This window comes from Lissotriton vulgaris, chromosome 3_1, assembly GCF_964263255.1.
Source record: "Lissotriton vulgaris chromosome 3_1, aLisVul1.2, whole genome shotgun sequence".
In the NCBI taxonomy this organism is placed as follows: Eukaryota; Metazoa; Chordata; class Amphibia; order Caudata; family Salamandridae; genus Lissotriton; species Lissotriton vulgaris.
In genome coordinates, this window is record NC_141689.1 from 551,082,578 (window position 1) to 551,094,885 (window position 12,308).

The following is a 12,308-nucleotide window of genomic DNA, read 5'->3' on the forward strand; positions in this document are numbered from 1 at the left end:
AATTGGAGGAAATTAGTCTGGAACTAGACTCCTTTGCGGAATATCTATTGAAACGAAAAATGGAAAAATTTAGGAAAGATGTCAGACTTTTTTCTCAGGAAAGAGCCTACCCCTATCTGACCCCCCAATTTAATGCCAACTCGGATAGTACCGACCGGAATCAGGGAAATTCTCGTTGGGGAAACAGAAGAGTTAATACCTTTTCTGATACGACATATTCAGATTGTGAAGGTGCCTCCAACTATGATCCCAATTATAATACCCACTATCATCAAAGACAAGACTCGTTTGATAGACCTCAAGTACAGGATCCTTTTTTAGGGAACCGCAGGGGCAACTTCAGATCAAGGAATCGGACCCCCCAAGTAAGACAATTCCATCAGGGTCAGGGACAGGCTCGTCCACAAAGCTATATACAGACAAGAAACAACCAGTATTGGAGAACCTAAATACCATCCCGGTCTTCAATTTGTCAGATCGAAACATCTACCTGGACTCAATGACCTTACTTTCCAGAGGCCTCTCATTTGTCCCTTCTACCCACTTGGATCCTTTTGAGTTCAACTAAGACCTTCATTCTTTCTTCCGGAAGATTCGTCTTAAAAAATTCTTTTCATCTCGTCCCACTCTTTTGGATTCTGAGAACCTCTCGGGTTTAAACCGCCATCCAACTTCACCCCCAGTCTGGATCTTCTGGGGCCTGAGGTAAGGATTTTCAAGAAAGCGGTTATTAAGAAAATGGAAAAATTGACCAAATTTTTCCCTAAACCAACTAATAACTTATTGAGGAATGAGAACGCAGCTCTGAGAGAACTCCGCGAGAATCAGAATCTCACCATTAAGCCATGTGATAAAGGTGGGGGGATAGCAGTCTTTAATACTTCCACCTACATTGAAAAGATGACTGCCCTTTTATCATCCACCAGACATTATCGGCGAATCATGATATGCCCTGAGGAAGCTTTGAAACAACGCATTCTAACTTTGATCAATTCGGCAGTAGAGGAGGGTCACATCTGCACGAAGGAAGCAGAATACTTGACCCCGACCTTCACTAGAATGCCGATTATTTATGGCTTACCGAAAGTCCATAAGCATGTCATGGACCCACCAATGCGACCTATTGTTTCGAAGATCGGGGCGGCCACGGAGCCATTATCCAAAAATGCTGACCGGTTTCTCAAACCACTGGTAAACCAACTCAGATCATACGTGAAAGACACGGGACACTTTATTTTTAAAGTGGAGAAAATGCCGTTTGAGCACAATACTGAATTGCTGGTGACCATGGACCTGGAATCCCTCTATACAAATATACCCCAGGATGGGGCCATCCAGGTCCTAGAGGAGATCCTTATGAACCAAAATGATTTGCCGAACGCTATCCTGATTTTGAACTGTCTTAGGAGAACTATTTCGAATTCAATAAGGAGTATTATTATCATCCGTTACAAGGCGTCAGCATGGGTGCCTCTTGTGCCCCAGTGTTGCCTGCCTTTACATGGGTAAATTTGAGGACGTAAATATATACAACGAAATGGCACCTTTTTTTTTGAGAACGTGCGTGCCTGGTCGCGCTTCATCGACGATATCTTCTTCGTGTGTGGCGACCAGGCAACCCTGAATGAATTTGTGTCTTGGATCAATTTAGCGGACCCTAACCTCAAATTTACGGCGAATTCCAGCAACTCTAAAATCGAGTTTCTAGATGTCTGGGTTAAGGACACCGAGGGCGAACTATCGGTGTCACTTTATACTAAACCCACGGCTAAGAATACTCTGCTTGAGTATGGGAGTTTTCACCCGCGATGCCAAAGGGATTCTATTCCCTTTAGTCAGTTCCTCCGTCTCCAGAGGAACTGTACGGAAATGAGGGATTTCCTGCAGCAATCCGATGTTCTAAAAACCAAACTTGCAGTACGTGGATACCCCCCTCGGTTGATCTGCGATTCTTTCAAACGTGCCAGGTATTATAACAGGGAAAGCATGTTCCAGGATCGAAATCATGTGGCTAATGACCGTTTGGTTTGTATTACCAAACATTCAACCATCAATCATAAACTGAGACAGGCGGTCAATTCTTTTTGGTATCTTCTTAACATTGGAGACCAAGAAGAGATGATTCGGAAACCCCTTTTTGCGTTTCGCATAAATAAAAATCTACGCAACCACTTGGTACGCGGTGTCGTACCACCTCCAGGAGGGTTGAGACAGATGGGTATTCTTGGTCTCCCCCCAGTTGAAGGGCACCACCGATTCGGTACCTGCCAGGCATGTTCCCATGCATTGGTAGGGAGCACATTGTTGATTGACAACCGTAATGTGAAACTGAGCGGAATGAGTAACTGTCGATCTACCAACGTAGTTTATGTTATTCTGTGCTCCTGCGGTTTGCCCTATGTGGGCGAGACAGAACGTGAATGCAGATATCTGATCAGTGAACATAAATCCAGTATTAGGAACCAAAAAAGTGGGGCTCCACTGGTCCAACACTGGATTACCACCAAACACACTGAATCTGACCTTAAATGGTCCATTCTTGAAAGAGTCCGCACTGTTGCTGGGAAGGACAGCACAGTTCTCAGAAAGAAAAGAGAGGTTTTTTGGGTCTTTCTTCTCAACTCTGTAAACAAAGGGCTGAACGAACATTGCCCTTGGGAGAACGCAATTACATAAGTTATCTGTGCCTCTTATTTGATTGAGTCTGTGAGTTCTCTCTTGTGAGCTCCCCCTTTATGACTTTGCTCCATTTATGAGACCCCTGCGAGGTTGCGTTGAAGTTTTTAGACTTGCCTTTCTGCTATAACCTATTTGCGTACCATGGGCTTATTGGCTCAAACTAGGTAGGAGTTAAAATGACTGTATTTTGCTTTCTTGTTTATTTCCTCCTTCCTGAATTCCTTTTTCGTTTGTTTTATAAGACTTGATGTTAATGGATACGCCTACAAACCTTTAACTGAGATTTGAGGTCATAGAACCCTGAAAGACCGCTCTCTCGTTAATGGTTATTTATCACTCATGCTCATAATGGGAGTGTCTCGAGATCTTAGCCAGATTGATACATGGGTAATTACCTGTATGCATGAATGATCCATATCGGGTTTTCTTCTGTGGCCGAGTCCCCTCCCGACCTGGCCTGCTGATTAGTGGTTGAGTCCCGCGTGTTTTTGTATTTAAAGCCCTTTGGCAGGCTCGCATGTTACCTTCGGGAACGCCTACCAACCTTCATGTATGCCGGAACTGTGAAAATTTTACGAACCTGCTCTCTAACGGCCAGGTATATGTACCCCGCCAGCCTGTGCAGTTGATGGTTTTCAATTCCCTGGATAGCGCGTGGGCGGATATTTGTAATGGGACGGTGTTAGGTCATCCGGGCCCCTCGCTTAGTTTAAAGATCTTTACGTGTGGAATTGTAGCAGTATCAGGTGGGAGTAGCTACCGTGAGCTCCGGCCCTTCGACGGTTCTCTGTGTCGAATGGGCGGGTAGCTATCGAAGGGTGAATGAATGTATTAACTGATCCCCGGTTCCCCACTGGGTTTGTTGCATTCAGGCACGCATCGGTTTATGTAGATATTGCGCTGCCAACTGTCTCTCTGTATCTAGATTAATTCGGGCATAGCACCTAAATGTGGACCGGCATCTGTTTATCACTTACCGACATTATAATGCCGGACTTGCATCGCGCCTCTGTTGTTTTTCTAGGAGTGGAAATTACCGAAAACTCACCTTTGCTGCCATGCTACCTGCCTAAAACGGATGGTGGTGTCACAAAGTTAAACAGGTAAATCCATTCCGGGTTTTGCCTTCTATTACGCAAGGCATTATGGGCCACCTCGATGGTCAGCCACAGCGATAGTAAACCATTCGGCTATTAATAGCGATTTTTGGGCCCTGATGAAGCTATCTGGTGTATTGAGGGACAGCTGTATTTTCTTATTCTCCCCTCTTTTCTATGCTATGTTATTGCAGACCCTGGTGTGAGACACGATAATCTGCGAGTGTGTCCGCTTGCTTTGCCATTGCTTGGCTTTTTGGCTGGGATTTACCCTCATGATTCTTTGTGATCTCGCTAAAACTACGAGGAAATCTCCGAGACGCAGTTGCTGTTGATTCCCGGTAATCTGATTTACCATCTTGAGCTAGGTATGCCTCTGCCATCCAGTTCTGAAGCTTAGAGCCAGAGTAAATTCTGTTAATTTTGGGATCCCTTTATTTTCAGAAAATCTACGGTCCTTTTTGTGACCCTATTCCATGTTGAGGCCCTATTTATAAGGACTATAGAACTTGAGCCTAGTTTCGTGATCCTTCGAAAGCTGCTCTTTCCTCGTTGCTTGTAAGTATTGACTCATTTCCTCTCGTTGTATGAAGTGAACCCTTTATGGGCACAAAGACGAACTAACTGTTGAGAACCTACATCCTCCCCTCTCCCTACCCCATCGCTTTTTACTTTTTTCGAATGGAAACATATATGTTGTACAGGTATGTTATTTTGTTGTGTGATGTTTAATGGTCCGCTGGGATTCTGGCCTACGAGGCTCTTTGTTGGTATGTATTTGCATTATATGGAATAAACTTGCTATGCATATGGTTGAGCTCATTGTGGTTTACCAGAACTAGTATACAAGACATATCTTTGAAATTTCTCTGGATCTATGTGTTTGATTAACCAACATTGTGACTTGGGCTACAAATACACTTGAAAAATTGTAAAATTGCTTTTTTAACCATTTTTTCAGACTGTATGTGGCTTCTTCATACTACCCCCCTCTCTTTTTGATCGCCCTGATGAAGGTGTGGCCTTAGACCTGGCACTGCACCGAAACGCGCGTTGATGTTTTGTACTCTGTCCAGATATATATTTTTGCCATCTGACCTCCTACTCTGTTCCAGGGAGAACAATCTGGATAGAATATTTGTGTTACATCTGACCTTGGAAGTATGATGAACCATGCACGATTGAGGAATGTTTGGGTATGTTTGACTTCTGAGGATGTATGACGATATGAAATGTGTGTGTCTGCTGTACGTTTGATTGAAGAAGTGCAGGAGTATGTGGGGTGTGTATTTAATGATTTATTGTGATCCTGTTTGGACGCCGATTGATTTTGTATTGTTATGAAACCATATATTGGAAAAACCTTGAATCAAAAAGAAATAAAATAATTTTTGTACTTTCTTAAAACTGTGGTCCAGTCTCTGGTGTCAGTGAGCTCACCTCTGCATTTTAAAAATTTGGGACTCTAATTGAGCCACTATATTAAATATTTGGGGCAGTCTCTCTTCTGTGTCTTGAAAGTTTGTTATTTCCCCTGCCTGTCTGCCCTAAATCTATTTCTTCAGGGGGCCCCTTTTTTGTATTGACCAACAATGGAAGAGCCTGGATGAAGCAGAAAGGAGCAGGAGACTGTGACCAATCAGAAGCAAGGAAACCAGAGTGACTTGGAAGGCAACCAATTATACTTTTTTGGTGTCTTTTTTCCGGTTAATCGATTTCGCCGACAGCGTCTCAGACAAAACCTAAAAACAAAGATGTAGACAAAGATGTGACCACTGTGCCTCTCGAGGCCGGGTCACCCCCTTGCTCCCTCACCTGCTCGCCTACTGATCCTTGCTCCCTCGCCTGCTGTTCCTGCCACCGCCTCGCCTGCTGTTCCTGCCACCGACTCCGCCGCCCCCCAGCACCCCTGAGCGGCCCAGCCACAGCTGAGCCGCCCGCTCGCCACTTTTTCCCGCCGCTGGCCCCCTGCGGCCCCGCCCACCACCGGCCCCGCCCGCCACCAGGCCATTGGCCCAGCCGCTCGCCCAGCAGACCCGCCCTCCCGTCCCCCTTCTTAAAGGGAGAGCCTGGTTGCCTCGGGAGTGACCACTGTGCCTCTCGAGGGTGGGTCACCCCCTTGCTCCCTCACCTGCTCGCCTGCTGATTCTTGCCCCCTCGCCTGCTGTTCCTGCCACCGCCTCGCCTGCTGTTCCTGCCACCGACTCCGTCGCCCCCCAGCACCCCCGAGCGGCCCAGCCACAACTGAGCCGCCCGCTCGACACTTTTTCCCGCCGCTGGCCCCCTGCGGCCCCGCCCACCACCGGCCCATTGGCCCAGTCGCTCGCCCAGCCCAGCAGACCCGCCCTCCCGTCCCCCTTCTTAAAGGGAGAGCCTGGTTGCCGCGGGAGTGACCACTGTGCCTCTCGAGGCCGGGTCACCCCCTTGCTCCCTCACCTGCTCGCCTGCTGATCCTTGCTCCCTCGCCTGCTGTTCCTGCCACCGACTCAGTCGCCCCCCAGCACCCCCGAGCGGCCCAGCCACAGCAGAGCCGCCCGCTCGCCACTTTTTCCCGCCGCTGGTCCCCTGCGGCCCCGCCCACCACCGGCCCATTGGCCCAGCCGCTCGCCCAGCCCAGCAGACCCGCCCTCCCGTCCCCCTTCTTATGACGCCCCCTGAGCGACCGCGCAGCGGACGCGCGCAGCGGGAACACCGATTGTGCGCCGATTGTGCGCCAAAGGTAAGCCCGTCTGCGCCCGTCCGCGCCTGGATCGCGCCCAGTGCCAGGACCCCTGGCCCCCGAGGACCCCAGCCCACCCGGCGGACGTACGACGCCGCCACCCTCAACGCACTCAACACTGGCCGAATCCCGGGATGCTATCGAGCCACCCCGAGACGAACCCACGGACCCTTCAGCTGTCACGCCTGCAATTTCTCCTGCATCCGGACCTGCCCCGCACCAGCACCCGCCAAGCCGATCACCAGCAGCAACCACCTCAAGTGCATCCTACTCAACACCCGCTCCGTCCACAGACACATCATCGAACTCTGGAACCTCCTCGACACCACAGATCCTGACGTCGCCTTCCTCACGGAAACCTGGATGAACGACTCCTCAGCGCCCGGCATCGCCATCGCCATACCAGAGGGCTACAAGATCACCCGAAGAGACCGAGGCAACCAGACGGGAGGAGGCATCGCCATCATCTACAGGGACACCATCCGCATCACGACCAACACCAACGACACCCTGACAACCGCCGAACACCTGCACTTCCAGATCCACACGGACCCCAGAACCACCCTCAGAGGCACCCTCATCTACCGACCCCCGGGACCACGCACACAATTCAGCGAAGACATCGCCGACTTCATCAGCCCGCACGCCCTCCCAACCGCTTACTACATCCTCCTGGGGGACATCAACTTCCACCTGGAGAACAACAACGATCGCAACACCACCACCCTGCTTGACAACCTCGCCAACCTCGGACTCAAGCAGCTGGTGACCACCCCCACCCACCTCGCCGGACACACACTCGACGCTGTCTTCTCATCCAGCAAGGACATCGTCTTCAGCCACCCCACCGGACTCCACTGGACGGACCACAGCTGCGTCCACTTCACTTTCAGAAGATCCACGATCCACCACCACCAGCAACAGGTTGCTCGAAGAAACTGGAACAAGATCACAGCAGACCAGCTCGCCGCTTCCCTGAGCCAGCACCCTCCCGCCAGCGCAGCGAACCCCAGCCAGGCCGCCGACAACCTCACAAAGTGGATCAGCAACTGCGCAGACGACCTCGCCCCACTGAAGACCCCGCCTAGCAGACACGGCAGCAAGAAGGCCCCATGGTTCACCGACGAACTCAAGAGCTCCAAGAAAAACTGCCGAGCCCTCGAGAAAGCCTGGAGAAGGGAGCCAACACCGGACAACATGACCACCCTCAAGCTCGCCACCCGGAAGCACCATCAACTGATCCGCGCCACCAAGAAAACAGCATTCAAGGACCGGCTGGACAACAACGCACACAACTGCAAGGAACTTTTCAACATTGTGAAAGAGCTCTCCAACCCCAACGCCGGAAACAACGACATCACCCCGTCGCAAGACCTCTGCAACTCCCTCGCCTCCTACTTCCACAACAAGATCGCGGACATACACAACAGCTTCAGCCCACAAACAACGCTCCCAACGACCGCACCAACGCCCCCCACCACCACCCTCAGCGCCTGGACCCAGATCAACACAGAAGACACCATCTGCACGATGAACTCTATCCACTCCGGATCCCCGACCGACCCGTGCCCCCACCACGTCTTCAACAAGGCCGACGCTGTCATCGCACCCCACCTGCGGGACATCATCAACTCCTCCTTCGACACCGCCACCTTCCCTGAGAGCTGGAAGCACGCCGAACTCAGCACTCTACTAAAGAAACCAACAGCGGACCCCACCGAACTCAAGAATTACCGCCCCATCTCGCTCCTCCCGTTCCCAGCCAAAGTCATCGAGAAGACCGTCAACAAGCAGCTGTCCGCCTTCCTCGAGACAAATGGATCCCTCGACCCCTCACAGTCTGGCTTCCGAGCCAACCACAGCACCGAGACCGCCCTCATCGCTGCCACCGATGACATCCGAGCCCTGCTGGACAACGGTGAAACAGCGGCCCTCATCCTCCTAGACCTCTCCGCGGCGTTCGACACTGTCTGCCACCGCACCCTAGTGCAGCGCCTCAGCAACATCGGAATCCAGGAGAAGGCACTGGAGTGGATCATCTCCTTCCTCGCTGGAAGGACACAGAGAGTCCGCCTACCACCGTTCAGATCTGCAGCCACGGAAGTCATCTGCGGCGTTCCTCAGGGCTCCTCGCTCAGCCCCACCCTCTTCAACGTCTACATGAGCCCCCTTGCGGCCATCGCACGCCAACACAACCTCAACATCATCTCCTACGCCAACGACACCCAGCTGATCCTCTCCCTGACCAACGACCCCGCCGCCGCCAGAACCAACCTCCACGAAGGGATGAAAGACGTAGCCGAGTGGATGACGACCAGCCGCCTGAAACTGAACTCAGACAAGACGGAAGTCCTCATCCTGGGCTCCTCGCCCTCCGCCTGGGACGACTCCTGGTGGCCCCCCGCCCTGGGCCCCGCACCCAAACCGACAGACCACGCACGCAACCTGGGCTTCATCCTGGACTCCTCCCTCTCCATGACCAGACAAGTCAACGCCGTCTCCGCGTCCTGTTTTAACATCTGGCGCATGCTACGGAAGATCTTCCGGTGGATCCCCACCGAGACCAGGAAGATCGTCACCCAGGCCCTCGTCACCAGCCGACTGGACTACGGCAACACCCTCTACGCCGGAACCACCGCCAAGCTCCAGAAGAGACTCCAGCGGATCCAGAACGCCTCAGCCAGACTCATCCTCGACATCCCCCGGAGCAGCCACATCTCCGGACATCTGAGAGACCTGCACTGGCTCCCCGTCAACAAGAGAATCACCTTCCGTCTCCTCACCCACGCACACAAAGCCCTATACGACCAAGGCCCGAGCTACCTCAACAACCGCCTCAACTTCTGCGCTCCCAAACGCCACCTCCGATCGACCAACCACGCCCTCGCCGCCGTCCCCCGCATCCGAAGAGCGACAACAGGAGGAAGGTCCTTCTCCTACCTGGCCGCCAAGACCTGGAACACCCTCCCGACCGACCTTCGCCTGACCCAAGACCACCTCTCCTTCAGGAAGAAACTCAAGACCTGGCTGTTCGAGCAGTAGCGGCAGCCCCCCCCCCCCAAGCGCCTTGAGACCCTCCGGGTAAGTAGTGCGCTCTATAAATGCCTTGATTGATTGATTGATTGACTAACTTTATAGTGTATTAAACTGAAAAGGCAATGTTTTGGTTTCTCTATGTTGCTGTAGTATTGATTCATGAGATGAGGAATCTGCAGGTAGAAGTATGCAGCAGTCGAAAAACATACCTTTAGTAATGATATTTCTGGTGCATAATCTGCCTGCAGATTACCCACCCATCTTCCCATTAGGAGGAGGATTGTTGTTTAGTAAGGTTTCAAGTACGTTTCTCTGCTTTGCATTTCTGTCTATTTCGTTATCTTTGTTTGTTACTAATGATATGGAAAAAATGATGGAAACTGAGTGCCAGTATGGCACTATGTACAGCTTTGTGGCATCACATTCTGGCAGGTACCTGAGTATTTGGAGCTATGGCATAGCAGCTAAAGAGAGCTGTTTTAACTTTTCTGGATCCAGTCTGGCACCTCAGGAAATGAACAAAGTGAGAAATGTGCTGGTAGATGGGTTATTCACCAGAAATATTGTTACCAAAGGTAAGTTACTTATTATTCGTTTCCTATGCAGTACATGACTAAAATGGTGTAGAACATGGGCAGGAACAGGCAGAGGGCATCCGTGCTTCTCAGTCTGGCAGAGCTCTGTAGAGTGTGGGTGGAACTAGATGTGCCCTTGGTCTGGTTTAAAGGGTGCAAAGCATTAGTGAGCACTACTAGAGCTATATAGTTTAGAATTAAACACTGCTGATCGTGTTTAAAGCATCATTGATTGTTGCTGAATGTTTGGCGGGCATGGCTGAAGGTTTGCCGGACATGAGTTAAGGGTTACAGGGTATGTGTGAACGTCCTCAGGTAGCGACTGAAAGTGCTCAGGGGGAACCGAAGATATGCAGGGCACGGTTCGGGTGTGCAGGGTATTCGTGGGCGCTTGCAGGCCATGTCTGAATCTGTGCACTGTATAGCCGAGGGTTTGCACTGCATGTCTGAGGCTGTGCAGAATGTAAGGGTAGAATGGTAATTCATGGTGTGCAGCACAAGGATAGAACATTGTGGCAGGTTCATTCTTTCAAGTTGTAAGATATTGAAGGCTTCGTAATGGTGACGCAGTGTCCTTAAAACACAGGAGGTAGGTGTCCATGGGATTCTTGTAAAGTGTTCTCAATTTCTATCAATGTATTCCCCTCCATTGATTTTGTTCTGGAGACTATTGTGTCTATAATGCTCTTCCCTGCTTTTCAACTATTTTTAATATTATTAGTGTTGCATGGTAGCACTCTCCTATTATTTCAATACAATTCTCCCATCTTATAATGTTCAACTATGTGCCCCACTGCATTGTCTTAACGGTTGATGCTTGCAATTGCTTATTTTTATCCACATGTCTTATAAATGCTCTATATACGTTGCTTCTTCTAGATGCACTGTTTATCAATAAGAAAAATGCAGATAGAAACAATATTATGTTTTGTGTATTTCTAAAGCACACAATCACCCGTGAGGGTATCTTGTTCTGTTACTTTTGTCACTTAAGAGAAACTTAGCTAATGTAAATTTATGAGTACCTACAGTGGACTATTAAGAGCAAATTTGCTTTTGTTATTGCCCACTTCACATTTTTTACATATTCTGTTCTTAAGGTTCAAATGTTAAAATCTTTTTTCCCTAACTTTTTCAGTTTAGCACAAATGTCTTTGTACACTTTCGTTCTAAGTATTATTTTTATTCACTCTGTTTAAAATATTATCTTTTACTTTGCATCATTTAAAAGTTTGAGGTACTGCCTCTTTTTCGGATCTCACTAGTGTCTTAACTAGATCTGGCTGTTGTAGCTAAGTGCATGTAACATAGTAAAGAGGTATATCTGGTGGTAATTGTTGATTATTTTGTTTCAGATGGCTCCTCACAAGAAAATATTTTTTCAAAGAAGAGAGTGAAACATTCTTCTAAAGCTGTTGCTGCATCATCTGTTCCAAAGCAACAAAATAAGACTGAGAAAGTTAAAGGAAAACAAGACGACCTCCAAGCTATAGGTGGAAAAGATGTATCTCTTTTCTTGTTCAGAGCTTTGGGCAAAATACTGCACTTTAAACGTAAGTAGCTTATTCATTTGGCTGTATTTATTATGCACTTTTAAATCACAATATTAACACTTAAAACATTTTATTTCAGCGAAATTTTCAATAGCAATTCTCAATGTGCAGTTTCTTCTGTACTGGCTGCAAACAGAACATTTGAACTTCCATGAAGGAAAATATTTTTTAAAGGTTTTTAAATAGTTTGGAGTTTTTTTCTAGTAGTCATTACACTTCATTAATCATACAGAAGCTAGAACTGTCTGTAACCTCTTTTCAATGTTGCTCTGCCTCATCTGTTTAAAGATATTAGATGCAATTTAAAGTCTTGGGAAGATGAAAATGAGACTGTCTTCAGCAAGAATCATATTTCATAAAATGCCTGTTACTGCACCAGGTAGTTATGTTTTTAACAGTGCTACATAGTTTAGGAACACTAAAGTAATGGCTGTTTATAAAATTAAATTAAACGTGTTTTCTCTACCAAAAGTTAATCCCACTGTAGAACATGATGGACGGGTACAGAAAGTATAATTTGTACTTGAAGTAAAATTATTTTTTGGTGCTTGGAAACAACAGTAGTAGTCATGCCACAGAAGTTGTCTTTTGTTAACTTGAGAATGAGGGGGTGTTTGTCATCTGAATTTGTTTCGGAATAAAAATTGTG

General features: G+C 48.7%; 1 protein-coding gene across 1 annotated transcript in view; it reads left to right on the top strand.

The window, feature by feature from the left end:
- Positions 1-12,308, top strand: part of RAD17 (RAD17 checkpoint clamp loader component) — a 416,585-nt gene that overhangs the window by 278,922 nt on the left and 125,355 nt on the right. Inside the window, exon 11 of the mRNA XM_086960823.1 lies at positions 11,462-11,659. Coding sequence (XP_086816949.1) covers positions 11,462-11,659 — 198 coding nt within the window. The remainder of the gene's footprint in view (positions 1-11,461; positions 11,660-12,308) is intronic.